The 27,328-nt window shown below is 46.7% G+C and overlaps 1 protein-coding gene across 1 annotated transcript in view; it reads left to right on the forward strand.

Annotated features, from left to right (window-relative positions):
* The first annotated feature begins 7,885 nt into the window (after nucleotides 1-7,885).
* Nucleotides 7,886-27,328, forward strand: part of PPP1R37 (protein phosphatase 1 regulatory subunit 37) — a 43,756-nt gene continuing 24,313 nt past the window's right edge. The window contains exons 1-2 of the mRNA XM_073641414.1: nucleotides 7,886-8,161; nucleotides 11,250-11,924. Of these exons, the coding sequence (XP_073497515.1) occupies nucleotides 11,306-11,924 (619 nt within the window). The 5' untranslated portion in view covers nucleotides 7,886-8,161; nucleotides 11,250-11,305. The remainder of the gene's footprint in view (nucleotides 8,162-11,249; nucleotides 11,925-27,328) is intronic.

The following is a 27,328-nucleotide window of genomic DNA, read 5'->3' on the forward strand; positions in this document are numbered from 1 at the left end:
ACCTGTACACTATATACAGAGATCCTGTGTATAATGTCACTGGTGATCCCTATATTACCTGTACACTATATACAGAGCTCCTGTGTATAATGTCACAGGTGATCACTGTATTACCTGTACACTGACACTATATATGTAGCACCCCGAGGGCTCGGCTGCTACAGGGGTATTGCACCTCAAACCAGAGGTGCGGTATTCCATTCCCGGGTAAGGATGGAGTGTGGGACTGAGCTCAGCTAGCTGCATGCACTACACTCATCCCATTTCCGGGGGACAGAACTACGGTACTCCCACCAGTTAGATGTGCAGGTACGACAGCGTCTGTCCCTGGCTGGAGTGGGAGGGGGGGAGGAACATCCCAGTAGTGTAGGGGCAGATAGGGGAGGGGCTCTGGGCATAGAAGTAGGAGCCCATTGGGTGCTAGTCACCTGGGCTCACACATAGAGGGAGTATATAAGGTGGGCACCATCTAGGAACAGGGTCAGAGAGTCCAGGAGAGAGTTCAGCCAGGAGGGCTGACAGGGAGCTGTGGCTCCGGCTGGGCCCAGTTCCAGGGCCAGGCCTGAAGCAGAGGGAAGGAGGAAGAGAGGCCCGGAGACATAAGAACAAAAGGGAACCCCGAGATCCCACGAGTGAACCAAAAGGGTGAAGGGTTGGCAGAAGAGGGCACCGGATCCCAAACTGACGGAGGCAAACCATCCTTAGTCAGGAACCGGAGGTCGTGGTCAAGTTTTGCCACGACCCTCACCACATCCACCAGGAAGGTACACCACGAGTAGGGTCAGGAAAGCCATAAAAGGTTTTGCCATTGAGAGACCCGAGGGAACCGGACAAAGGTGGATCCCTGGTGGGGACGGCCAGAGAGAGAGAGAGAGGGGAGCTCAGGACCACGCTCCGGAATTGCCTGGGGGTTAGCCGAGTCCCGCACCTGGTGGACGCAGCACGGCTCGGGTGGTCACTCCCGGCCAAAGTGACTGAAGTAACACCTGTGAGTAAAAACCCTGAAACTGCATTATACGTTTCTGACTCTCCTTGCTGCACCATCACTACCTCCATCATCCACATCTGCTGCCCTGAGGCCATACCCCTCCCGTTGGGGGTTATACCATCTACGCTGCACAAACGTACCACCGGCCTCAGCGGACTGTCCTGCAGCAGCAGCCCTAAAGCTGCATTCAACGGGTGGCGTAGTCGACACTTAAACAACATCTACTGCTAATACGTCGCCGCTCAGTTTGACTCCCTGGGCACGGACCGGGTCACCGCCACGAGACTACTACCCCCATCTGATCCGGATCCGGGTAAGCTCCCCCGTGCGCGCGATGCCGCGCGAAGCAGCAGGCCCAGGGGCGCGTCAACTTTGGCGTAGGCGGCAGGATTACGTGCCCGCAACCGACGGGTACTGCGTGCCTGAAGAAAAGTTCACATTTACCGTAAAAAGGAGTCTCCCGCCAATTCCAGAGGGTTCCCGCCATCGGACGCCATCTCGGGTCGTTTCCCGCCGTTTGCCCGCCATCTGCAGCCTTTTCCCGCCATCCACGGAGTTTCCCGCCATAAGGAGACGATTCCCGCCATCTGAGACGATTTCCCGCCCTGGCAGAGCGGACTCCATTATGGGCGTGCCAGAGGGTGGCAAGAGGCCACCTCCCATCGTGGGCCAGGTCCAAGAATGGCGCCAAAAGCGGAAACCGCCCCCACCAGCAGAGACTGCAATGACAGAGATGTCCATCAGCGTGAGGGGGCTGCCCCTGGAACTGACAATCACCAAGTGGCCCCGGGACCACCCTCAGTATGGGCGGATCAAGAACAAAAGAGAGAGGATGGGTGCAGCCTGGAGGAGTCCTGAGAGATCGCACCCGGAGATGGAAGGAGAGTCAGGCAGCACCGACCCTGTGGTCAGGAGCCTGTTGCAGGCCGCCACCCCAGAAGGCCTGGTGGAGATTCTGGCACAGCTCCCCCGAGATCGGGAGCATGCACAGACTGCGCTGGAGGGCTTGGCTCGGAGGATGGCCCGAGTGCAGCGAGAGGTGATGGCCGAGTGGAGTAGAGAAATGGCCCTACAGGCTGGAACCCGCCGGCAAAGGACGCCACCCGAGACGAGGAGTCTGACAGCCTCTGAGGACGGTGCAGGAGGGACGAAGGCCGGAGACGACGCCGTGGAAGGAGCTGAAGAGACGGAAGCAAGTAAAGGGGACGTCACCACCCCAAGCCTAGTAGCCGTAAGCATGCCCCAGCTCCCCGTCGCAGAGCCTGAAATCCCACCGACCGTGCCCGTTCCTGCACCGCCACCGCTCCAAACTAGGCCTCAAGCGGCCGGAGCCGCGGCCGCGCCCCCTGTGACGTCACGCGCCTCAATCCAGAACGCGGCCAAGCAGGAAACGCCACCGGCCTGGTCGCAAGGCCGAGTACCCCCGGGCGCCGCGGTTCCAACAGCGCCCTCTACCTCCACTAAGCCATCGGCCTGGTCGCAGGGCCGAGTACCCCCGGGCGCCGCTGTCTCCAAAGTGCCCTCTACCTCTATCATGCCACCGGCCTGGTCGCAAGACCTGGTGGACCCAGGCGCCGCTGCCTCTAAAGCGCCCTTCACTTTCAGGATGCCTCTGGCCTGGACGCATTGCCAAGAGCCCCCGGGCGCCGCTGCCCCCACAGCGCCCTCTACCTCTACAGTGCCACAACTGGGCGAGGACCTGTACGCGCAGCACACTAGCCCGGACAGGCTGCCGTTCGAATGGCCACCGGAGTATACCAACCCACGACTCCGGAGGGAACGGCCCTTGTGTGAACCCCTAATCCCAGCTCCGGCGCCTGTCAAGATCGTCCCGCTCCCGTTGGAGGAGGCCCAATTCGAATGGGACCCCACCGGAGAAAACCTCATTGGGTTTACCCACGAGACCCGGGCGGCCGCAGCCCAGCGAGCGGAGTGCTGCCGGCAACAGCTGGAGGTCTTTGACCAGGAACGGCGAGAGAGGCGGGTCCGCGAGGAGCGTCTGCAAGTCCAGAGTGCGGAGCAGAAACGTCGGACCCGGCGAAACCCCCGTGCAGCCCACGGTCCCCGCGCCACCGGGACCATAATCAAGTTCCAACTGGAGCACGGTTGGGGCTTTATTCGGGATCACAGAACCCCCGGCGACGTCTTTGTCACCCGCAGAGATGTCGAGAGTCATCTGCCGGAGGGACACAGAAGACGTGACCTTTACCCGGGTGACGAGGTCACCTTCACCCGGCATCAGTGTGCTAAGGGACCATATGCTCTTCATGTGCACCGACTGACTGAGGAAGAGCTACAGTGCGAGGAGGAACAAGAGGACCCGGACGGGTTCGAAGACTACCCGCGGGAAGGAGCAGGAGGACGCCGTTACTGAAGTACGGTAAAGTGGAACTGTACATAGTTACCCGTAAGGGTACAAGAACTGCTGCTAAATAGAATATGGTCCCCGTTGGGACTAGTGAGTTGTTCCCGTGTGTCTCTATCCCCACAGGCTGAGGACTGTGAACAGCCATCCCTTTTTCCCCACTGGCTGAGGACTGTGAGCAGCCATCCCTTTTTCCCCACTGGCCGAGGACTGAGAGCGGCCACCCTGTAAATAGTTGCGCTTCCTAAGGCGCCCCCTACCGGTTTTATAAGGAACTGTTTTTGTGACTGTTGCACTTTACCCGGTCACAAGTTGCACAGTGGCCAGAAATCAAGATTATATCGAAAGTTATATGCTGCTAGAGTAATAATGAGGAAGTTATGTGTTATGCGTCAAAAGAGTTAAAATGTTTTATACCCGTAACGTTTAAAGAGAAAAGTACCTCCCATAAAGGGATGAGTTATAGTTTTATATGTAAGTGCACTTTAATATTTTTGTATGTTTTATATTGTTTTACTCTTTTACAGCCCGAGGACGTGCTGTGATTTACCAGGGGGGAATGTAGCACCCCGAGGGCTCGGCTGCTACAGGGGTATTGCACCTCAAACCAGAGGTGCGGTATTCCATTCCCGGGTAAGGATGGAGTGTGGGACTGAGCTCAGCTAGCTGCATGCACTACACTCATCCCATTTCCGGGGGACAGAACTACGGTACTCCCACCAGTTAGATGTGCAGGTACGACAGCGTCTGTCCCTGGCTGGAGTGGGAGGGGGGGGAACATCCCAGTAGTGTAGGGGCAGATAGGGGAGGGGCTCTGGGCATAGAAGTAGGAGCCCATTGGGTGCTAGTCACCTGGGCTCACACATAGAGGGAGTATATAAGGTGGGCTCCATCTAGGAACAGGGTCAGAGAGTCCAGGAGAGAGTTCAGCCAGGAGGGCTGACAGGGAGCTGTGGCTCCGGCTGGGCCCAGTTCCAGGGCCAGGCCTGAAGCAGAGGGAAGGAGGAAGAGAGGCCCGGAGACATAAGAACAAAAGGGAACCCCGAGATCCCACGAGTGAACCAAAAGGGTGAAGGGTTGGCAGAAGAGGGCACCGGATCCCAAACTGACGGAGGCAAAACATCCTTAGTCAGGAACCGGAGGTCGTGGTCAAGTTTTGCCACGACCCTCACCACATCCACCAGGAAGGTACACCACGAGTAGGGTCAGTAAAGCCATAAAAGGTTTTGCCATTGAGAGACCCGAGGGAACCGGACAAAGGTGGATCCCTGGTGGGGACGGCCAGAGAGAGAGAGGGGAGCTCAGGACCACGCTCCGGAATTGCCTGGGGGTTAGCCGAGTCCCGCACCTGGTGGACGCAGCACGGCTCGGGTGGTCACTCCCGGCCGAAGTGACTGAAGTAACACCTGTGAGTAAAAACCCTGAAACTGCATTATACGTTTCTGACTCTCCTTGCTGCACCATCACTACCTCCATCATCCACATCTGCTGCCCTGAGGCCATACCCCTCCCGTTGGGGGTTATACCATCTACGCTGCACAAACGTACCACCGGCCTCAGCGGACTGTCCTGCAGCAGCAGCCCTAAAGCTGCATTCAACGGGTGGCGTAGTCGACACTTAAACAACATCTACTGCTAATACGTCGCCGCTCAGTTTGACTCCCTGGGCACGGACCGGGTCACCGCCACGAGACTACTACCCCCATCTGATCCGGATCCGGGTAAGCTCCCCCGTGCGCGCGATGCCGCGCGAAGCAGCAGGCCCAGGGGCGCGTCATATACAGAGCTCTTATGTATAATGTCACAGGTGATCCCTGTATTACCTGTACACTGACACTATATACAGAGCTCCTATGTATAATGTGTTACGGGTCCGGGTAGTGGAACCTCTGTGCTTCGGTGCAAGGAGCGACCAGAGGGGCGTGACTAAGTGCCTACTCGGCCTGACCAAGGTCACATGGCGGCTTAGTCGACTACGTGAACCAGGGAGGAACCGGGCAGGTGGACCAGGTGCCACTCTGGGACCGACCTTGTGTGAGAGCAGGTGACTCCCACGGGTCAGATGGCAGGAACTGACCGGTACAGCGGATGAGCACGGCAGGAAGGCTGACGGGTGGTCCGGGTAGATAAGCAGGCTGGTTCAGCAGATAGCCAGACGGGAGCTCTGGGTAGGCAAGCAGGCGGACACGGCCGGTAACTGGCAGGTGCTCCAAGTAGGCTGGCTGGCGGGCACGACAGGTAACAGGCAGGTGCTCCAGGTAGGCTGGCTGCCGGCCACAACAGGTAGCAGGCAGGTGCTCCAGGTAGGCAGACTGGCGGGCACAACTGTAGACAGACTGGAGGACAGAACTGTTAGACAGGCTGACGGGCTGGACTGACAGACAGACTGGCAGGAAGGACTGACAAGCAGCGGGACCTGAGGGCTGGAGCAAGTGTTTAGCACACAGAACAACAACCTTGCACAGGCACCTCCATTTTGGAGGAGGTGCCTTAGATAGGGGAAGTCCTCCGGCCATTGGCCGTGGACTCTATAGGGCGGCGCGCACGGCCGCTTTAAGAGGGAGGGAGTACGCACGCGCGCGCCCTAAACACAGTGCCCGGGAAGCTGCGCGTGGTGCGCGCCACAGCAGCAAGGGAGCAGAAAGACGCTGGACCTGGGCAGCGGCGGTGAGGGGAACGGCGTCTCTGCCTGGCAGGAGGCAGAAACGCCGATGCTACATAATGCCACTGGTGATCACTGTATTACCTGTACACTAACACTATATACAGAGCTCCTATGTATAATGTCACTGGTGATCACTGTATTACCTGTACACTGACATTATATACAGAGCTCCTGTGTATAATGTCACTGGTGATCACTGTATTACCTGTACACTGACACTATACACTGTATACTATGTGTATACTATGTGCAGAGCTCCTGTGTATAATTGCACTTATGGTAATATTAGTATTGTGTTTTTTTAATTAATGATCAGTATTGTAGTATTCAGTCACTATGAGGTGGTAATATGTACTCCAGTCATGGTGTGGCAGTATTTGTTCCTTGTATGTAGAATTATTCGGTCACTATGTGGTGGTAATATGTGGTCTAGTCATGGTGTGGCAGCATTTGTTCCTTGTATGTAGTATTATTTGGTCACTAAGTGGTGGTAATATGTGGTCTAGTCATGGTGTGGTGGTATTCTTTGTATGTGGTATTATTTAGTCACTATGTGGTGATAATATGTGGTCTTGCCATTGTGTGGCGGTACTTGTCCCTTGTATATGATATTATTGGTCATTTTAAAAAATGTATGTGACACATTCCCTTAAAGAAAAATAAATAAAAAAATATCTAAAAAGAGTACTGGATATTATAAAAAATATTTATTTGGTTAGAGTAGAGTAGGGCCCTGCCAACAGAGTCTACCTTGTCTTGGTGGCGGCTTAAAAAATCTTTTGGTCAAAACAAAAGCTGCTGGTTATATATGTTGTATGGTTTTCAATGGGAACTGTTATTGTGTGATTGGTGAGGATGTGGTGCAGAAGTGGAGTTTTTCCAAGAGTGGGTGGTGGGACTGTGGAAGGTTCGAGTGGTGGAGCATGGGTGGGACCTGGGCAGAGTCTCAAGGGGGCCCAAAAATTTTGCCAGTATGGGACCCTGAAATTCCTGGTGGCAGCCCTGGGTATATAAATGGCCAGGACCGGGAACTTCTGATTGGCTGATTTTTTTCCCCCCAATATTGGAGAAACCCTTTAATTTATCTGCCATTGATGACCTACTCTGAAGATAGTTCTTCAGTATCAACGTAGCAGACAATCCCTTTAATGCGGTTTAAAAAAAAAAGAGTCAAATATTCATCAAGTTCAACCAAGGGATATTCACTGTAATCGGACCGACCTACTAGATTTTTACCCCACAATGAACACGGTAAAAAAGAAAACCTAAAAAAAAAAAAAAAAACATTTTTTTTTCACTTTTTCGCCGCACTGACCGGCGTCATTCAAAACCACGACCCGACCAATCAACAAAACAAAGATCAAGCCCTCATAGGGCTGTGCAGACAGAGAAATCAAAAAGTTCTCGCTTGAGTAGAAAAAAAACCCAAAGTGTAAAAAAGGAAAAGTGCGTACTTAATGGGTTAATGTCAGCATTGTAACATACAGCTTGTATGCATGTGTAGTCTGTTACCATGGTAACACACAGCTCTCCATAGAATAGTCTGTTACCATGGTGACATACAGCTCTGCATAGAAGCTGCATACACATATTTTTTTTTTTCCAAAATAACTTTATGTGTCACATACACTCTGTGGTAATCCGGACACAAATGTTATATTCCTTTATTATTTACACTACTAATGCATTTCTATTGTAATTCTGCAATGCACGCTGGGATTTGTAGTTCATTTTTGTAAACAATCCCCCCCCCAACTCTATTGCACTGCGGACGCTCTTTCCCCAGCTGTCACTCTTTATGGTCCGTCCTTCCTATATTCTCCGGTCCTCCTTGGCCTCTATGGTGGCTGCTGACGCGGCAGGCGCTGATTGGCTCAGCTGTTTTCTGGCGTCGCAGCCTGGCAGAGACCTGAGACGGAGACATGTGACCCGGAAACTGAGTTTAGACAGCAAGAGACATTCTTGGAACGACAGAGACAAACAAGAAGCAGCAGAGACACAAACCAGTGAAGAGAAGACGGAGGCTGCCCTGTGTGCGGGCACTGAGGGGCTCATTGCACAGACCTGCTGCAGCTGATATAACACTGGGGAGCCATGTAACCCGGCTGTACACATGCTGCTGGGGACTGACAGCCGCTGAGAGGTAATGAGACTGTCTGCTGCCTATATTTATGGTGTGAGACTCCCAGGAACAGTAAGAGACAGTGAAATCTGCAGGCAGGGGCCACATATCCAGGGGCCACGCTGTCTTGTCTGTTATTTCTCTGGAGGATGGGGAGAAGTGGTGTTTGCGACCCCTAACGCCGCTGATCTCAGGACACGCTCCAAGATTGTCCCCTATTATTCAGCTGCACTCCCCCTATATTCAGTTACGTGCATACGCCATATTTGCAGCTCTGTTTTGCATATCATGGTGATTGATAGTCCCGGGGGGCTTCCACTGGACCCCAGGTGTTATATGGGGGGTCTAAGGTCTTGTTCAGCAAGCTTTCTCTGTACTTATGGCGGCCCCCAGGGGCTGTGAGCCGGGGCTCTTAGTCTTATTATTTTGTGTCCATTTGTATCAAGAGAGACGACCGTGGTCTCCAGTTACCGGTGGTGGTGACTGTCCCTATAGACCCTTCCCCGGGGAGGGGGGGTGCACACAAAATGGCGGTGGAGGGTCAAGAGTGAAATCCGTAATTTCTTCCAAGTTTGTAATAATTCTTAAATCTTGTGTATAGTTCTTCCCCCATAAATGGGAAGGAATGTTATCTGCTTGGGTAATTCAAAAAATCTGATGGAAGAATCAATGTGACCGCCATGTCTCCCGTATAGCAAAGTTGGCGAAACCCACCTTTTTTTTTTTTTTCTTTGGAAGGAACAATTATTTTACATGTATAGATCCTCCCAACTCTTGTGCTCAGTGCAGATGAGAGGTGAACGGTAGCAGGTTTGTCCCCCATAGTGCATGCATACCCCTATAGTCTGAGCGTGCATGTGTATGGAGGGTTCGCCAGCACCTATCATTGGTGCATACTTTTTTTTTTTTACATGGGAAATTTGTCTGGCAATGGTTTAAGGGTTTGTTATTAAAGAAATTATTATTTATTATTCTACCACCATTTATTCCATGGAGCTTTACATATGAAAAAGGGGTATACATAGCAAAACAATTACAATAATCTTGAACAAAAACATGTCAGCGACTGGTACTGGAGGAGCGAGGACCCTGCCCGCAAGGGCTCTTACAATATTATCAAGTGATGGGTTAGGCTTGGGGGGGTCCCCCACATCACTAATCCTGAAAATGAAGGGGCCCTTTCACTGTTTTGCCACTGACAGCAGCATCCGATCTTATCGAGTTGAACAGGGCTGTGCTGCAGTTCCTCTGCGCAGCGGGTGGATAGTAGCACCACTGCGCAGGAAACGACTGATTCACCCAACTATCTTCTTCATCCTCAGGATTTGTGGGGGTCCCATCAACTATAAAGTGATTGCATATCTAACCATATGCCGTCACCCATTGAGGGTCTTGAAAGCTGGAGCTGTAAAGGCGTGCATAGGTGTCCCCCCAGCTTTTCCTTGAACTGATGTAACTAAGAAAAGCCTGAATACAATTTATAACCACTTGTCAGAAGAGGACTGGTCATTATCGTGTTAGTTCTGTTTGGTAATTTAGGGGAAATGCTCAGTAAGGAGAAGCGAGAGTATGTGACTTTTAATAATCTGTCATGCGATTATGTCTTTATTGGTGCAAATTGTGCCCCCCCCCCCTTTTTTTTTGTAAAGAAATTCAGTTTGGCTGTAACCTAATAATCAAGAAAATCTGAAAATCCAAGCTTCTAGCAGAGATCTGCAGAGTAGTGTGGAATTTCACAAGAGCAGACGACTGAGCAAAGAGAAGTGATTAGGAAATCCTTGTGATAAGGGTATGTTCACACGCACCTGCGACTGAAAAATCCATTCCTCTATGTGCGTGGCACCGCGTCTGTAGCATGTGCACGGCTTTCTTCAGGCCTCGTTCAGATGGGACACTTGCAGAAATTTCTGCAGCAGATCTGCCTCGTATGAATGTACTTTTATAGCACCAAATATTGCGTTAAATCAGTTAATCCCAATATTTCAAATTGTCACCTTTTCACAGGTTAGGTCAGGGATGTCAAACTCAAATACACAGAGGCCAAAATGTAAAATTTGAACAAAGTCAAGGACCAACCTTGATATTTATTAAAAAAAAAATGTCTACAATTGAGTGGTTTTTTTTTTTTTTTTTTTTTTTTTTTTTTTTCCTTATTCTTTACAGAATAAGTCCTCCATGCGGAATAATGGGCCCCCACATAAAATAACATACCTCTACCCCGGTCCCCCACTGCTTCGGTCTCTGCAGCGTGTCTTCTGCAGTTCTTCACTGCTTAGGGGGGCAGTGCCGGCGTCGCAGGCCAAATGTAATCGCCCTGCTGGGAAAATTTTGCCCACAGGCCAGAGTTTGACGTGTAGGTTAGGTGATACCTTGCTGACTGCTAAGACTCCCACAGAACACGAGAAAGGGCTCCAAATGTCCTTGAGTGGAGCGCAGGCACGATTGTGTGGCCATTGCTCCATTTTGGCTTTGCATTTCAGAGCCCCATTCCTGGGATCAGTGGGGGTCAGACCCGTACCCATCAGAAAGTTACCACCTTGTGGATAGTTGATATCTTGCTTTGTTGAATATAAAGGCCCACATACAAATGAGAAGCCGCTTTCAGGGGGATCGGCTGACCATGTCATGTGTATGCGGCCTCCGTCTGGCTCCCTGCATTTTGTGTATGGGGTAGTTGGAGTAGAAAGCTTTCTAATGTGCATGGCCAGCTTGACTCTTTATTTCTGCCTTCTGTACAAATGGGTCTTATATTAGTTTCAGCACCCATCCAATAATCCAGAATACTTGTTAATCTTTATATTAAAGAACAAATGTCTGCTTTCCTAACATGTCTTGTTCAATAGATGCCTACATTTCCCATAACACCAATTATGTATAATCTTTTCTTATCTTGTACTGTTCCTCTTTTATTCCTCCTGGAAATTTATGAATGAATGAACTCTATCAGGTCGGGGTGGGTGTACCTGCACAAAATATTATTCAGATCTTTCCAGGAGAAATAACACAGAAATGCAGAATTTATATACTATGGGAAATATTAAGTCCGATGATATTTAAGGTTTTGGTACGTTGCATGGTGACCTGATACTAATGCTTTGCTGTGTTACAGGCTTCTGGTGCATGATCTGACGATGGCTTCCATGGCTGGATAAGGTACCTGCTACTATGGAGATGCCTGCAGTCTTGGAAAGTGCAAATCTTCCCTCTGAGGGGTCACACAAACAGGAGGAACATATTGAGGTAGAGGCCAATGGGGACGCTCTGTGCACACAGGAAGGGTCGGGTGATGAGCAATGCAGCAATCAGAACACTAAGCAAGAAGATGGCACAGACGAGGTGTGCGAGGTGCCCGCACAGAAGGACAGTATAGACAATTTAGCATCTTTAGATACCGCTCCTCAAGAGAACATGAGGGTGGACGTGACTGTGGAATATTCTCCAGGACCTGCAGCTTCGCTGGGTAGTGCCCAGCAACAGACCAAGGACTCGTCTTCCATTGCCTCATCACCAGCTATCCAGGATTTGGAGGCTTTGCCTCATAGGACCGAACCGGCTTCTTCTTCCTCCAGTGCAGTCATTACAGATGAAGTAAAGGTTAATTGTAATGAGGGGACTCCATCCACTGGAGCAGCAGATCTAGAGAATCATAGTAAGGGGGCCAAAGAGGAAGCGGCCCCAGAGGACGACAATGGCCGCAATAAACAGGGGCCGAAGAGGGTCACCTTTCCTTGTGATGATGACATTGTTTCTGGTGCCCTAGAACCCAAAGACCCGTGGAGACATGGTGAGGACTGCGATGGTTTACTTACTACTGTAATGTCACAGGGAGGAGACAAATGGCCGTCTGGGGGGGAAGCAAGGATCGGGCTTAGAAAAGCCAACTATCCTGGTATTTGCAGTCTAGACATTAGATTATTAGTAGGGGATTTTGCCAGTTTCCAGACTGGTAAGCTGATGGCACACCCCACCTTTTAGTGTACCCTGTGTAAGAAACCAAATAGTTAAGTTACTGTTTTCCAATGATATCTCAGAACTTAATGGGAGATGCCAAAGTATATCTCTTCTCCGGCATTGCAGATTTTACAGATTTACTCTGCAGGTTCAGCCATTAGTGGGCTGAGCGATCCTAAGCCCTCAGATTACTAATGGAGTAACTTTCTACGTCCAAAATAACCCAGATGGCCAAAAAATACTTTAAAGTGTTGGTCCACAATCACAACTTAGGTATAGATATACACCAGTTACACGATCAATGTGTGTGATCACTGGGGGTCCCGTGCCCCTTGTTTGAACAGAGAGGTGGTCATGCATGTAGGCTATGGGAGTGATGGAGATGGACAAGCGCTGTGCTCAGTCCCATAGAGGTGTTTAACACTTTGATGGAAAAGCTGCACACTGAGCCATTTCTCACTGCTCCCCCCCCCCAAAATGTGATCTACAGCGGGACGCTCTGATGCAGATGAAACCATACTACTACCGTGGTGTACAAGCTGGTTGTGATGGTGGCTTATTGCCAGGTTTTTAGCTGGTGGATCCCTGATCATTGGTTTAAAGGGGTTGTTCAGAATCAGAACGCTCCTAAACATGGATTGTGCTTTGTATTTGCAGATCAGCTCCATTCCCTTCAGTGGGGATGAGTTGCAATACCAGACCAAAGTCGTGCTCAGGGGTGATGCAGTTGCTGAAAGAAATCGGCAATTTGTTTTGTTTTATTTTTATCCTGGACAGCCCCTATCTGTGACTTAAAACCAATTCCATGCACCTGAATAGGGATTTTTCTGCTGCACATACATGGATTTCTGCCGATTTTATACTCCGGTAAATAGGACCGTCTCAGGATTTTCACTTTATTCAATGCAGAGGTTGATATCCATGGTTGCATCCGCAGCATGAATTGGCACTATGCTACTGCGAATTTGCTGTGTTTGTGCACAGTGGTAACATATCATCACTGTTTGCTGCAGAAATTACTTGTGCTGGGGGCATAAAATCATAACAGCCCAAGTATATTCCCATTAAAGTGATGTCATCTTTTAAAATGGCTAAAATTGCAAAGTGCTTATAAAGAACAAGGAACTTTGCAATTTATATTGTTTTGAAAATCCTCTCCGTTGTCAAGAACAAAGGGATCTTTAATTCTATTGTGTATGCGGTTACCTAGGTTACAGACCACCATGACTGTATCAGAGGTGGTTGGTTTCCTAGGCAAGGATTCTTACAAATCTGGGCTGGATCCGACCAGCATTAATGGTCTGATGCTGCAGGGAAAAGACCATGCCACTGCTCCAAACTGTCAATCATCAGGAGCGCACCGATCCTCCGGCAAGAGGAAAGTGGTGACAGTGCGCTCCTTTACACTAGAACATGTGTGATACATAGGAGAGAAGAAGTTCTTGCAGTGAATAATGGCGCTTGTCAGGTGCGGTCAGAGGTATTATACACATGTAGTTATTGAGATTCCACATGCAGGGTACCAGCTACAAGTGTTGGCATGTAAGCACAGCCCCGCAGAGCCGGATCGCTCTGGCCCTATAGTATTACATTGATCTGAAACCAGATCTGACCTCTTTCTGGGTTGATTAATTATAAATCAAACCCAGCACTTATTAGATATTTATTAACCAGACGTGCCGTTCGTGCTCTTATTTTAAAGTCTTCTCTTTACGGAATGATGCTCTGGGAATTTCTATGGTTTCTGGTGCAGGGGATTGGAGGTCTAGATGTTAATTGTCATCCCATTAGTCAGACGTTAGCAAAAAAATGTCTGTTCAAGGGCAGCAAAATGAAAATGAAGTGTTGGGAGATGTTGGAGCCGGCAGGATCTTCCCAGCAGTAAGTGATAGGCTGGAATATACACTGGCTTGTAAAATTATTTATCCCTTTGGCATTTTTCGTGTTTTGCCACCTCACAACCTGAAATTTCACTATTTCTTTGAGGGTTTGCATCAGTTCATGCAAAGAACATGCCTACAACTGTGAACATTTGGTTTTCTTTTTATTGCGAAGCAAACCACAAATAGGACAAAATAACTGAAAACTTCAGTGTGCATAACTATTTACCTCCTAAAGTTAGCACTTTGTAGAGCCTCCTTTTGCAGAAATTACAGCTGCATGTCACTTTGGATAAAATGAGCTTTCTACATCTTGCCACTGGAATTTTTGCCCATTCCCTGAGGCAAAACTGCTCCAGCTCCTTCAAGTTTGCTTTTCACCAGAGGAAACCATCTATCTTCAAATCTGACCACAGATTCTCAATTGGATTAAGGTCTGGGATTTGACTCAGCCACTCCAAAACATTTACACATTTTCCCTCAAACCACTCGAGTGTTGCTTTAGCAGTATGCTTTGGGTCATTGTTTTGTTAGGTGAACCTCTGTCCCAGTCCCAGTCTCAAAACACTGACAGACTGAAGCAGATTTTGCTCAAGAATATCCCTGTATTTCGCACCATACATCTTCCCCCTTGACTCGGACCACTTTCTCTGTCCCTGCTGCCGACAAACAACCCCACAGCATGATGCTGCCACCACCATGTTTTACTGTGATGGTGTTCTTGGGGTGAAGAGCTGTTTAGTTTGGCTCCAGACTTAGTGTTTACCTTGGTGGCCAAAAAGTTCAATTTTGGTCTCATCTGACCACAGTACGTTCCTCCATACATTTGGGGAGTCTCCCACATGTCTTTTGGCAAACTCAAAATGATCCTTACAATTTTTATGTGTAAGTAAATGCTTTTTTCTGCCCACTCTTCTATAAAGTTCACCTCTATGGAGTGTATGGCTTATTGTGGTCGTATGGACAGATACTCCAGTCTCTGCTTGGGAACTCTGTAGAACCTTCAGATTACCTTTTGGTCTTAGCCCTGCCTCTCTGATTAATGCCCTCCTCACCCGGGCTGAGAGTTTTGGCGGTTGGCCCTCTCTTGGCAGGTTTGTTGTGGAATCATGTTCTTTCCATTTGATGATAATGGATTTGTTGGTGCTCCGGGGGATCATCAGAGATTTGGAATAATATATATATAATATTCCAACCCTGACTTGTTCTTCTCAAGAGCTTTGTCCCTGACTTGTTTGGAGATCTCCTTGGTCTTCATGGTGTTTGGTTAGTTGTGCCTCTTGCTTAGTGGTGTTGCAGCCTCTGTGGCCTTTCAGAAAAGGTAAAGTGTATATAGTGACAGACATGTGACTTATGAAGGGGATTGTTTACACCAGAAATTTGTAGGGGCTTCATCGCAAAAAGGGGTGAATACATATCTACATGCCAATTTTTGAGTTGTATGATCCCATAAATTAAATTTTTGCCTATATTTTTCTTACTTCACTTTACCAGCTTAGACTGTTCAGTGCTGATGCATCACACACAACTCGGATTACAAAAATATTTAAACACTGGTTGTAATGTAACAAAATAGGTGTAAAGCCAAGAGGGGGGTGGGGGGTTAATACTTTCGCAAGCCATTATACGGTCGGTGCACTGTACACGTGGTGTTATACCATTATTTGCACCGTCTCTTCAGGGCATTGTCTTGGTGACAATTGCAGAAACTTTGTGACCTTGCAGCAACACCAGGTAGTCTGTGGAGGAAACGTAAACCACAGCACATTGTAGATAAATGGTGCTCGCTTCTTTATAAATTTGGGGCATCACAGCGTTTACGTGTGCCACATAGGTTTGTACTGGAACGCGCACACGTTCAGCCTGCGGGGATCTCTATCCCAGTCCGCATCACTTCTGGAACATGACAAGGGAAGCGGCAAAAACTTAATTTCTGTGCAAATGTAGCATGAGATTTTCCTGTTGTCTTCCCCAGATCTGCCTGTTTTTATAGGTTTTATTTTCTAGAAGCACTTGATGGCCTGAATTTTTAGATGATTGATAGAACAATTCTTATGTAAAAGGAAAATTTTTGGAGTATTTCTAAAAAAAAACAAAACAAAAACGTGGTTTTGTTACTTGATGAGATGCGGCAGACTCCATCATGGCTGAGAATGTGTAGGCTGCGAGTATTTGAGTCATATAATGGCCTCCTATCCAAAATAAGTGTCAATATAAGGGAGAGAAATGTCCTAGCAGTAAGTAAGCAGGAAAAGATGGGATTGGGAGAAATTACTATTCATGACAAGTCCATGTTAAAGGGATGACCGTTCTATCGAAGTAAGTACAGGCGCTCGGTGCACCATGGCGGCGCCAAACATTTATATGCCCCTTCTCACCTGTTTGTTTTCTTCGTTTCCACCCTCCCTCTCTTATTTGACAGCTCTGGCTTGATAAAGTCCGAAAAGGGTTGAGCTAAAGGGAAAACAAGCAGGTGGGAAGGGGCATTTTAAATGCTTGACCCCCCACACCATGGGGCACCGAGCGCCTGTACTTGGTTTGAACGGTCATTCTGTGCTGACAGTCCCTTTTTAAGGATCCTTTTTATGTCTTGTTTCTTGGCATAAAATGGACACTACCTTCTGTCTCCAACCCGTGTCTAGAGATCCTACAGCTGGGTCAAAAGATCACTACCTGGAGATTAAAGGTATTGAACTTTGCTGTGGAAATGGAGGATCTGTCATCCCAGCAATATGTTATAAGATGGGCAATGTCATTACTTTGATTGGTGGAGCTCCGACAATGAGACCACCACCGATCCTCAGGATATGAAATCCAAATTTCATCCAGAAAACTCGGACGGTTTTCACCCACCTAGTCACCCGTGTGTCCTGTTCGTTTTTTTAAATTTTTTTTTTTTAACACGTCAACTTTTTAAAATGTACACGATCTAGTACCGCAAGGTTATTAATGACAATTTATTCTAATAAGATCAGATTTATTTTATTTTTTTGTGCACCCATAGACTTGTATAGACAATTCTCTTTCAATACTTACAAGAGATTAGTGCATCATATTGCGATATTTTATTTTTTTTTCTTCATCTCCTCCTCTCTTCCCTTTGCATGGACCAAGCTAACCGGTTGGTTGGATTCCCACTGGTCGTACTGTGATGACATATCCTAGAAATTAGGAATACCCCTTTAATAGAAGTAACGTTTGACTGAGCTTCCCGACAGTATTAATCACTGGAAGCCAAAAACCTCTATATATTGTAAGTGAGCTCCCTATCTATCCCCCGCTCTTTAGGGAAATCTTTTTGGAATTTCTGAGATTGGGTATTATGTGGCCGTTCATCCGCTCAGATTGTTTTCCCAGAGGTGATATAATTTCCCTGGGAGCTGAGCTGCAGTACCTGATACAGACATTGCACAAGAGTGGCGCTGTTTCTTGGGGAAGGAGGCCAAGCCAGTGTCTAACGGCCATGTCACCAGCTCCTTTCTCCATTGCCTTATCCAGAAGATGTAAACGACACTTAGTCTGACAACCCCAGTAAAGAAAAAAGTATATAGTTTGACACTGCCCCCCCCCCCCCCTCATTTAGGGCGAAGGAAAACAAAAACGCAAAGGATTAAAGGGAATCTGACAGCAGGTTTTGTCATGTAATCTGAGCTCACTATGATGTAGGGGCTGAGACCCTGATTGCAGCGATGTGTCACTTACTAGGCTGTGTGTTACTATTTCAATACAATCTGTGTTTTATTACCAGGATATTATCACTAGAGGACTAGGTGTCTCGTGCCTCCTGGTTCAACCAAGCTCCCACAACTGATTAACAGCTGTCAATCAGTGGTGTGAGCCGGTTATACAAGGCCAATTTTTACAATTCTGACCACTGTCACTTTATGAAGTAATTACTCTGGAACGCTTCAACGGATCCCCCTGATTCTGAGACTGTTTTTTCGTGACATATTGTACTTCATGATAGTGGTAAAATTTCTTCGATATCATTTGCGTTTATTTGTGAAAAAAACGGAAATTTGGCGAAAAATTCGCAATTTTCAAAATTTAAATTTTTATGCCCTTAAATCAGAGAGATATATCACACAAAATAGTTAATAAATAACATTTCCCACATGTGTACTTTACATCAGCACAATTTTTGAACCCAAATTTTTTTTTTTTTAGTAGGGAACTATAAGGGTTAAAAGTTGACCAGCGATTTCTCATTTTTACAACAAAATTTACAAAACCATTTTTTTCCAGTACGTCCCCATGACAGCATCATAGGAGGAGTAATCCTATATCCTGTGTAGGGACAGGAAGCACAAGAGGTTAAAAGCCCTCCCACCCCCAACCTCCTCAGTGTTTTTCCTGTCCCTACACAGGACAGGGAGTACAGGAGGAGCGCTGGTGCAGGAGCACTGGTGTGAAGAAAAAGATACCTCAGGGGACCCCGGAGGGATCGGGGGGGGCCACGGCTCTCTTTCCGGCCGCCAAGAGGGTCCTGGGCCGACACTCCCTGTCGGGAGTCCCTCAGCCCTCTGGTGTGCTGGAGCCTCCGAGTGCCGCTTCCCCATCGCCGGGGCTCTCGGCGTCCTGCTCTGGGCGGGTCCGGCTTCTCCTGGCTCCAGGACCTCTCGGCGTCGAAACCGTAAGTTCGGGATGACTACTTCCGGTGGCGGTCGCGCGGGAAATTCAAACCGCGGTTAAGACCAGATGCCAGGGAGCAGGGAAAATGACTGGACGACCAGATAAGGTATAAGAAGGGGGGCTGGGGAGCACAAAGACAGGCTTACAGCTTGGGCACCCCTGACAGCAAAATGGCAGAGATGGCTCACCCTGATACCCTCCCTGGATCGCCCCACAGTCATGTGAGTGTACCATTACCTCCTTTATATGGTTAATGGAGCTTACTCTTACCAGGCCCTCCATATTTTTTATAGGATCTATCTGGGCAGTTACCACCTCCTTCTGAGAAAAAGAAGGATACAGGGAAAAAGGCCACAGTAAAATCCAAGAGGTGCCTGGATTGTAACATCAGACTTCCTGACTCATATACAAAGCGTCTATGTGCTGAGTGTAGAGCCTCCATGCTAAAGGAGGAGTACGGGGCTTTATTAAACGAGATGCGTAATATAATCAAAGAAGAGGTTCAGGCTTCTATTACGTCTCTGCAGCCCCCAGGTTCAGGAGTCCAGGATGTCCAGGGACCCAAAAGACCCAGAGAAGATATAGCACCATCTTCTGAGGGTGAAATCGACCCATCTGGCGACTCTGACAGCGAGACCATTAGTCCACCTCAGGGCGGGGAACGGAAAAGATACATGTTCCACTCAGATGGTATGGATATTCTTCTACGAGCAGTACGAAACTCAATGCAGGTAGAGGAAACGGAGAAGAGCAGTAACATTTAGGATGAGATGTTTGGTGGTCTTAGAACTCAGAGATCCATGGGTTTTCCTGTTAATGCCCATGTGAAGGACATGATACTAGAGGAATGGGAGGATGCGGAGAAGAGACTCTCTATACCACGAGACTTCCGCGCCCGACTATCTTTTGACCCAGAGGACACCAATGTGTGGGACACTATTCCTAAAATTGACGTCCCAGTGGCTAAGGTGGTCAAGAAAACCTCTATCCCCTTTGAAGACTTGTCAGGACTTAAAGATCCTATGGATAGGAAGGCGGATGGACTTTTGAAAAAAGCCTGGGAAGCTTCAGTAGCAATTATTAAATCTAATATCGCTGCTACATCTATTGCCAGATCCATGAGAGTCTGGCTAGAAGAGTTAGTCACCTACGGGATGGCACCCCGAGGGAATCTCTCCTTCAATCATTGCCCCTATTAAAAATGGCAACAAATTTTATGGCCGATGCTTCAGCGGACTCGGTCAGATTTGCGGCCAGAAATAATGGTCTTTCCAACTCAGCCCGTAGAGCTGTTTGGTTAAAAACATGGTCTGGAGATACAGCTTCTAAGAACAAACTGTGCTCCATTCCATTTTCAGGGCTCAGAGTATTCGGACCTGTACTAGATGACATTCTAGAAAAAGCGTCCGATAAAGAGAAGGGCTTCCCTGAGGAGTAAATATTCCCCTCTCGTAAATAAACAAGCAGAAAAAAGGGGGGTCCACAAGCTGGCGTTTTTATAAGGGCAACAAAGATTAAAAGATTCCAGCCCAGTACTAGTTCCCGTCCAAAACGACTGACTATGTCAGAGTAGGGGGGCGATTTAAAGTTTTTCAGAAACAGTTGGCATCGGGTAACTCAAAATCCCTGGATACTAACAACTATAGCGCAGTGTTACAGGATAGAATTTTCTCAAAATCCCCCTCAAAAATTCCGCCTGACGATAGGTTCCCCTACCTCTCTTTCCCGTCTGCAAGCAGACATAGAGAAGCTGCTGCATCAGAGGGTTATTGTACCAGTTCCAGAACACGAACAACATCAGGGCCATTACGCCTCCCTGTTTTCAATAAAGAGACCGTCAGGGGAGCTCCGTACGATTTATCAACCTGAAACCCCTAAACCGGTGGGTCCGCTACAAGAAATTCCGCATGGAATCAATAAGATCAGCCATCCCTCTAATAAACATGGATGCGGTAATGTGCACCCTGGACCTCAGGGATGCATGCTACCACCTGCTAATACATTCCTCAAGTCAGCAATATCTGAGGTTTGCACAACCATCAGGCAGTCAGATTCTACACTACCAGTTCCGATGTCTTCCCTTTGGCCTGTCATCTTCTCCCAGAATCTTTACAAAGATCATGGCAGAGGATGGTGGCCTATATCCGACTCAGGGATATTACCATCATTCCATACTTGGACTACTTCCTGTTGGTAGCAGGATCTCCTCTAGATATGACGCAACATCTGGAATTTGTCCTACGGACATTAACCAGCCAGGGTTTCATTGTGAACAAAGAAAAATCCAGTTTTGTCCCAAGTACATCACACATCTTTCTTGGAGTCCATCTCGACTCACGAATACGAATGTCTTGTCTCCCGGAAGACAAGATGCTCTCAATTCCACAAAGGATTCGTTCTTTTGCAAGAGAGAAGAAACCTTCAATCCGGAAGGCAATGAGTATTTTGGGAATCATGACGTCATGCATCTCCTGCGTCAGATGGAGCCAGTTCCATTCCAGGCCTCTACAGAAATGCATCCTGGAAGTGACAGACGGACATCAGAATTGCCTAGACAGAAAGATGTCATGGTCCAGAGATTCCCAGGACACACTACACTGGTGGCTCAACCAGAAGAATCTACGGAAGGGAGTGCAGTGGATTCTGGAACCTTGTCTTTTAGTGACCGCGGACGCAAGTCTCTCAGGATGGGGAGCTCGAGTGGGAGAGTCTTATCTCCAAGGAACATGGTCCACGGAGATTCAGACCCAATCATCGAATTTTCGGGAACTACAGGCAATCTGGGAATCCCTACAGAGAAGCCGGGCGGTCTTAAAAGACAGACATGTAAAAATTTTGTCGGACAACATCACGGCAGTCTCTTTCATCAGACATCAGGGTGGACCAAGACATCCACTTCTCCAGTCCCTGGCCAACAGGATATTCTTAAGTATAGAGAAGATAGTGAGCTCCATTTCAGCAGTTCACCTTCGGAGATCCGACAATCAGGAGGCAGATTACCTCAGCAGGCGTCCGATGAAGGCTTCAGAACTGAAGGAAGAGGTGTTCCAGCAATTAACCCGCAGATGGGGTCAGCCGCACCTAGACCTTTTTGCATGCAGAACAAATGCAAAGATGACATCTTTCTTCTCTCTTGACCCAGGAGATCATCCTCTGGCAGTGGACGCACTCTCACAATATTGGGGAGAGGGCCTAACATATGCCTTCCCACCTGCTCCTCTAATTCCCAGAATGCTGCGGAAAATTCAGGAAGATCAGGCGACAGTCATAGCAGTTGTCCCGTTCTGGCCAAGGAGAAGTTGGTTCTCCCTTCTACGTCATCTAGCGTTGGAAGACCCAATCATTTTACCTTTTCAGGAAGATCTTCTGACGCAAGGTCCACTGTTTCATCAGAATCTTCCACAGCTCCAGCTCTCAGCTTGGCTTCTGAAGGGGAGATCCTGAAGAACAAGGGCTTATCCGCCAGAGTGATTCAGACTATGCAGGCTAGTAGAAAACCTGTAACTCAGGCCATATATATAAAAAAAAAAAAAAGTCTGGAGGACCTTTTGTCATTTCCACAGGACGGTAGACGCCTCTCAGCCAGACATCCCTGCGATCCTTGATTTCTTGCAGGCAGGATTTGACGCAGGTCTTAGACCAAGTACCTTGAAGGTGCAGATTGCGGCACTAGGTGCTTTCTTCGACACATCATTGTCCTCGCGTCCCTGGATAATCAGGTTTGTCAAGGCAATCCAGAGTCTTAGGCCTACACAGAGAATTTCTTCCCCCTCCGTGGGATCTGAATCTTGTCCTGAGAGTCCTTTGCAAACCTGCCTTCGGCCCAGTTAATGAATTGGTGGCGATCACCACAGCTAAACGGTTGGGTGAAATCCAGGCTCTATCTGTTGTCGAGCCTTGTATGCAGATTCGGGATGATTGCATCATTCTGAAACTGGATCCAAGTTTCTCCCCGAAGGTGGTGTTATCGATGACCTTAAACCAAGAAGTGATTTTTCCATCATTCTGCGAAAACCCTAGGAATCAGAGGGAGAAAGAGTTCCACCATCTCGATGTCCGCAGAGCAGTGTTGGCCTATTTGGAAGCCACTCGGAACTGGAGATTAGACTCTAACCTTTTTATACAGTTTGGGGGAAAAAATAGAGGCAGGAAGGCTTCAAAACCATCCTTAGCTAGATGGGTTACATCCATGATTAATCTAGCATATCTTTCAGAAGGACAGCCTCCCCCTGAAATCATCAAAGCCCATTCCACCAGAGCAATTTCCACCTCATGGGCAACTAGAGCAGGGGCTACCATTGAACAAATATGTACCGCAGCCACATGGTCAGGACATACTACTTTCTGCAAACACTACAAGCTAGATGTTCTCTCACAGCAGAGATCTGCGTTTGGTAGGAAGGTACTTCAGGCAGTTATCCCACCTTAAGCTATGAGTTCTTGGGTATACTCCTATGGTGCTGTCATGGGGACGTACTGGAAAACCAGAATTAGTCTTACTGGTAATGATGTTTCCAGGAGTCCACATGACAGCACCCTTATTTCCCTCCCTATATTGCTAATGTATGTGACTCTATCATATGTCTAAGCAGTCTAAAATAAAATTTTGTTGTACCCAGCCAATGTGATTCTTGGAAAATCACTGAGGAGGTTTGGGGTGGGAGGGCCTTTAACCTCTTGTGCTTCCTGTCCCTACACAGGATATGGGATTACTCCTCCTATGGTGCTGTCATGTGGACTCCTGGAAACATCATTACTGGTAAGACTAATTCCGTTTTTTAGAGACCACATCACATTTGATGTAACTTTAAGGGGCCTTTATGACAGAAAATACCCAAAAGTGACCCCATTCTAAAAACTGTACCCCTCAAGGTGCTCAAAAGCACATTCAAGAAGTTTATTAACCCTTCAGGTGCTTCACAGGAATTTTGGGAATGTGGAAGAAAAAAATGAACATTTAACTTTTTTCACAAATGTTAGTTTAGACCCAAATTTTTTTTATTTTCGCAGGGGTAATAGGAAAAAAATGGACCCCAAAATTTGTTGTGCAATTTCCCCTGAGCATGTAGATACCCCATATGAAAAACCACTGTTTGGGTGCACGGCAGGGTTTGGAAGGGAAGGAGCGCCATTTGACTTTTTAAATGTAAAATTTGCTTGAATAATTAGTAGACGCCATGTTGCGTTTGGGGAGCTCCTGATGTGCCTAAACAGTGGAAACCCCCCACAAGTGACCCCATTTTGGAAACTAGACTCCCCAGGGAACTTCTCTAGATGTGTGGTGAGCACCCTGAACCCCCCAGGTACTTCACAGAAGTTTATAACGTTGAACCGTAAAAATAAAATTTTCACTTTTTTTTTCAACAAAAATGTTTTTCAGCCCCCAATTTTGCATTTTCATAAGGGTAACAGGAGAAATTGCACCATGCAATTTGTTGTGCAGTTTCTCCTGAGTAAGCTGATACCCCATTTGTGGAGGAAAAACACTGGCCGCACGGAAGGGAAGGATCGCCATTTGACTTTTTGAATGTAAAATTTGCTTGAATAATTAACGGATAATTTTTATTATCAATCAACAACTATGTTCTCAACCAACCCAAAAGACTCATAAATATCCAAGCTTAATATTTTTAGAAGTTGGAGTGTTTTTTTTTTAGATTTGGCTATCTTAGGAGGATATCTGTTTATGCAGGTAACTATTACTGTGCAGAATTATTAGGCAACTTAATAAAAACAAATATAATCCCATCTCACTTGTTTATTTTCACCAGGTAAACCAATATCAGTGCACAAAATTTAGAAATAAACATTTGTGACATGCAAAAACAAAAAAACAAAATAATTAGTGATCAGTATAGCCACCTTTCTTTATGATGACACTCAGCAGCCTTCCATCCATAGATTCTGTCAGTTGCTTGATCTGTTTTCGATCAACATTGCGTGCAGCAGTCACCACAGCCTCCCAGACACTGTTTCCGAGAGGTGTACTGTTTTGCCTCCCTGTAGATCTCACATTTTATGATGGATCACAGGTTCTCTATGGGGTTCAGATCTTGTGAACAAGGGGGCCATGTCATTATTTTTTCTTCTTTTAGACCTTTACTGGCCAGCCACGCTGTGGAGTAGTTGGATGCATGTGATGGAGCATTGTCCTGCATGAAAATCATGTTTTTCTTGAACGATACCGACTTCTTCCTGTACCACTGCTTGAAGAAGCTGTCTTCCAGAAACTGGCAGTAGGTCTGGGAGTTGAGCTTCACTCCATCCTCAACCCAAAAAAGGTCCCACAAGTTCATCTTTGATGATACCAGTCCATACCAGTACCCCACCTCCACCTTGCTGGCGTCTGAGTGGGAGTGGAGCTCTCTGCCCCTTACTGATCCAGCCTCTGGCTCATCCATCTGGCCAATCAAGAGTCACTCTCATTTCATCAGTCCATAAAGCCTTTGAAAAATCAGTCTTAAGATATTTCTTGACCCATTCTTGACGTTTTATCTTATGTTTCTTGTTCAAAGGTGGTTGTTCTTCAGCCTTCCTTACCTTGGCCATGTCTCTGAGTATCGCACACCTTGTGCTTTTTGATACTCCAGTAACGTTGCAGCTCTGAAATATGGTAAAACTGGTGGCGAATGGCATCTTGGCAGCTTCACGCTTGATCTTCCCCAATTCATGGGCAGTTATTTTGTGCCTTTTTTGGCCAACACGCTTCTTGCGACCCTGTTGGCTATTTGCCATGAAACGCTTGATTGTTCGGTGATCACGCTTCAAAAGTTTGGAAATTTCAAGACTGCTGCATCCCTCTGCAAGACCTCTCACAATTTTGGACTTTTCAGAGCCCGTCAAATCTCTCTTCTGACCCATGTTGCCTAATAATTAAGCACACCTTATATAGGGTGTCGATGTCATTAGTCAATACCCCTCATTACAGAGATGCACATCACCAGATTTACTTAATTGGTAGTTGGCTCTCAAGCCTATGCAGCTTGGAGTAGGACAACATGTATAAAAAGTATTGTGATCAAAATACTCATTTGCCTAATAATTCTGCGCAGTGTAGTGGAACTCCCCCTCCCCGTGACTCCATTTTGGAAACTGCATCCCTCCAGGATTTTATCAAGGGGTGTAGTGAACATTTTTAACCCAGAGATACAACACAGAATTTGATGACCTAATGTTATCATATTGAATAAGTTATGTCACTCGAGCACCCGCTATACTTGGTGCATACCTGAGCACCCGATGCAAACTCAAGTAGCGAGCACTTGCGCTCAACAATAGTCACCATATCGTCGTTATTTTTTTTTTCTTTACTTCTGAAATAAACCCTAACCCTAAAGTTTATTTTTTACGCCGTTCCTCGTGTGGTATAAGTGATTAGACGTCTTTATTCTTCGGGTTGGTGCGATCACAGCGATGCCAGATTCATATTGGGTTTTTATGATTGACAGCTGTCACACACTAAAAAAAACTTTTTTTTTTTGTGTAAAGACTAGTTTTTGCATCGCCATATTTTGAGAGCTATAATTTTTCCATATTTCGGACGACAGTCATGCACGGCTTGTTTTTTGCGGGACAAGTTGACGTTTTTATTGGTACCATTTTCGGGCACGTGACATTTTTTGATCGCTTTCTATTCTGATTTTTAGAAGGCAGAATAAACAAAAAACAACAATTCAGGAATTGTTTTTTTTTTTGGATTTTCTTTATGCCGTTCTGTGTGTGGTAAAATTGATAAGGCAGCTTTATTCTTCGGGTTAGTACGTTTACAGTGGTACCATATATATATATATATATATATATATATATATATATATATATATATATATATATATATATATATATATATATATATATATATATATATATATATATATATATATATATATATATATATATATATATATATATATATATATATATATATATAATATATATAATATATAATATATATATAATATATATATTTGTTGTCGCTTTTACACACTAAAAATTATTTTATAGAAAGATATTTTTGCATCGCTTTATTCAGAGAGCTATAACCTTTTTATTTTTCGGCCGTTGGAGCTGTATGGCAGCTTGTTTTTTTTGCGGGGCAAGATGACGTTTTCAGCGGTACTATTTTTATTTACATTCATCTTTTTGATCGCGTTTTATTCCATTTTTTCTTTGGCGGTATGATGATAAACCATCGTTTTGTTTAGTTTTTTTTTTTTTTTTTTTTTTTTTTTACAGTGTTCACTAAAGGGGTTAACTAGCGGGACAGTTTTATCTGTCAGGTCGTTCCGGATGCAGCGATACCAAATGTGTACTTTTATTGGTTTATTTTTTTTTTCATAAGATATATATTTCATATATTAATATTACAATTTTTTTTTTCTTTTCACTTTCTGACATTTTTATTACTTTTACACTTTGTCCCACTATGGGACTTTGCCTTTTTGCAGCCTAATCGGCTGTATGGCACAGGAATGCAGAACCATCCCTGTGCTATGCAGCCTGTCAGCGCTGCACAGGGAGAAGTTACTTTGGTCGTGCACTGCGCATGACCAAAGCAACTTCCTGCCTCCTCGTGACCCGGATGCTGTCATGATGACATCGGGTCACCATGGCAACATCCGGGACCGGACTCGGACTCCGGCAGAGAAGGTAAGTATAGCGCTTACCTCCTCTTGCCACCGAAATGCTGCGATCGATTTTGATCGCAGCATTTCGGGGGTTAATGTGC

Source organism: Phyllobates terribilis, unplaced genomic scaffold (assembly GCF_046119375.1).
Source record: "Phyllobates terribilis strain yellow unplaced genomic scaffold, ASM4611937v1 Scaffold_7__3_contigs__length_470593459, whole genome shotgun sequence".
NCBI lineage: Eukaryota > Metazoa > Chordata > Amphibia > Anura > Dendrobatidae > Phyllobates > Phyllobates terribilis.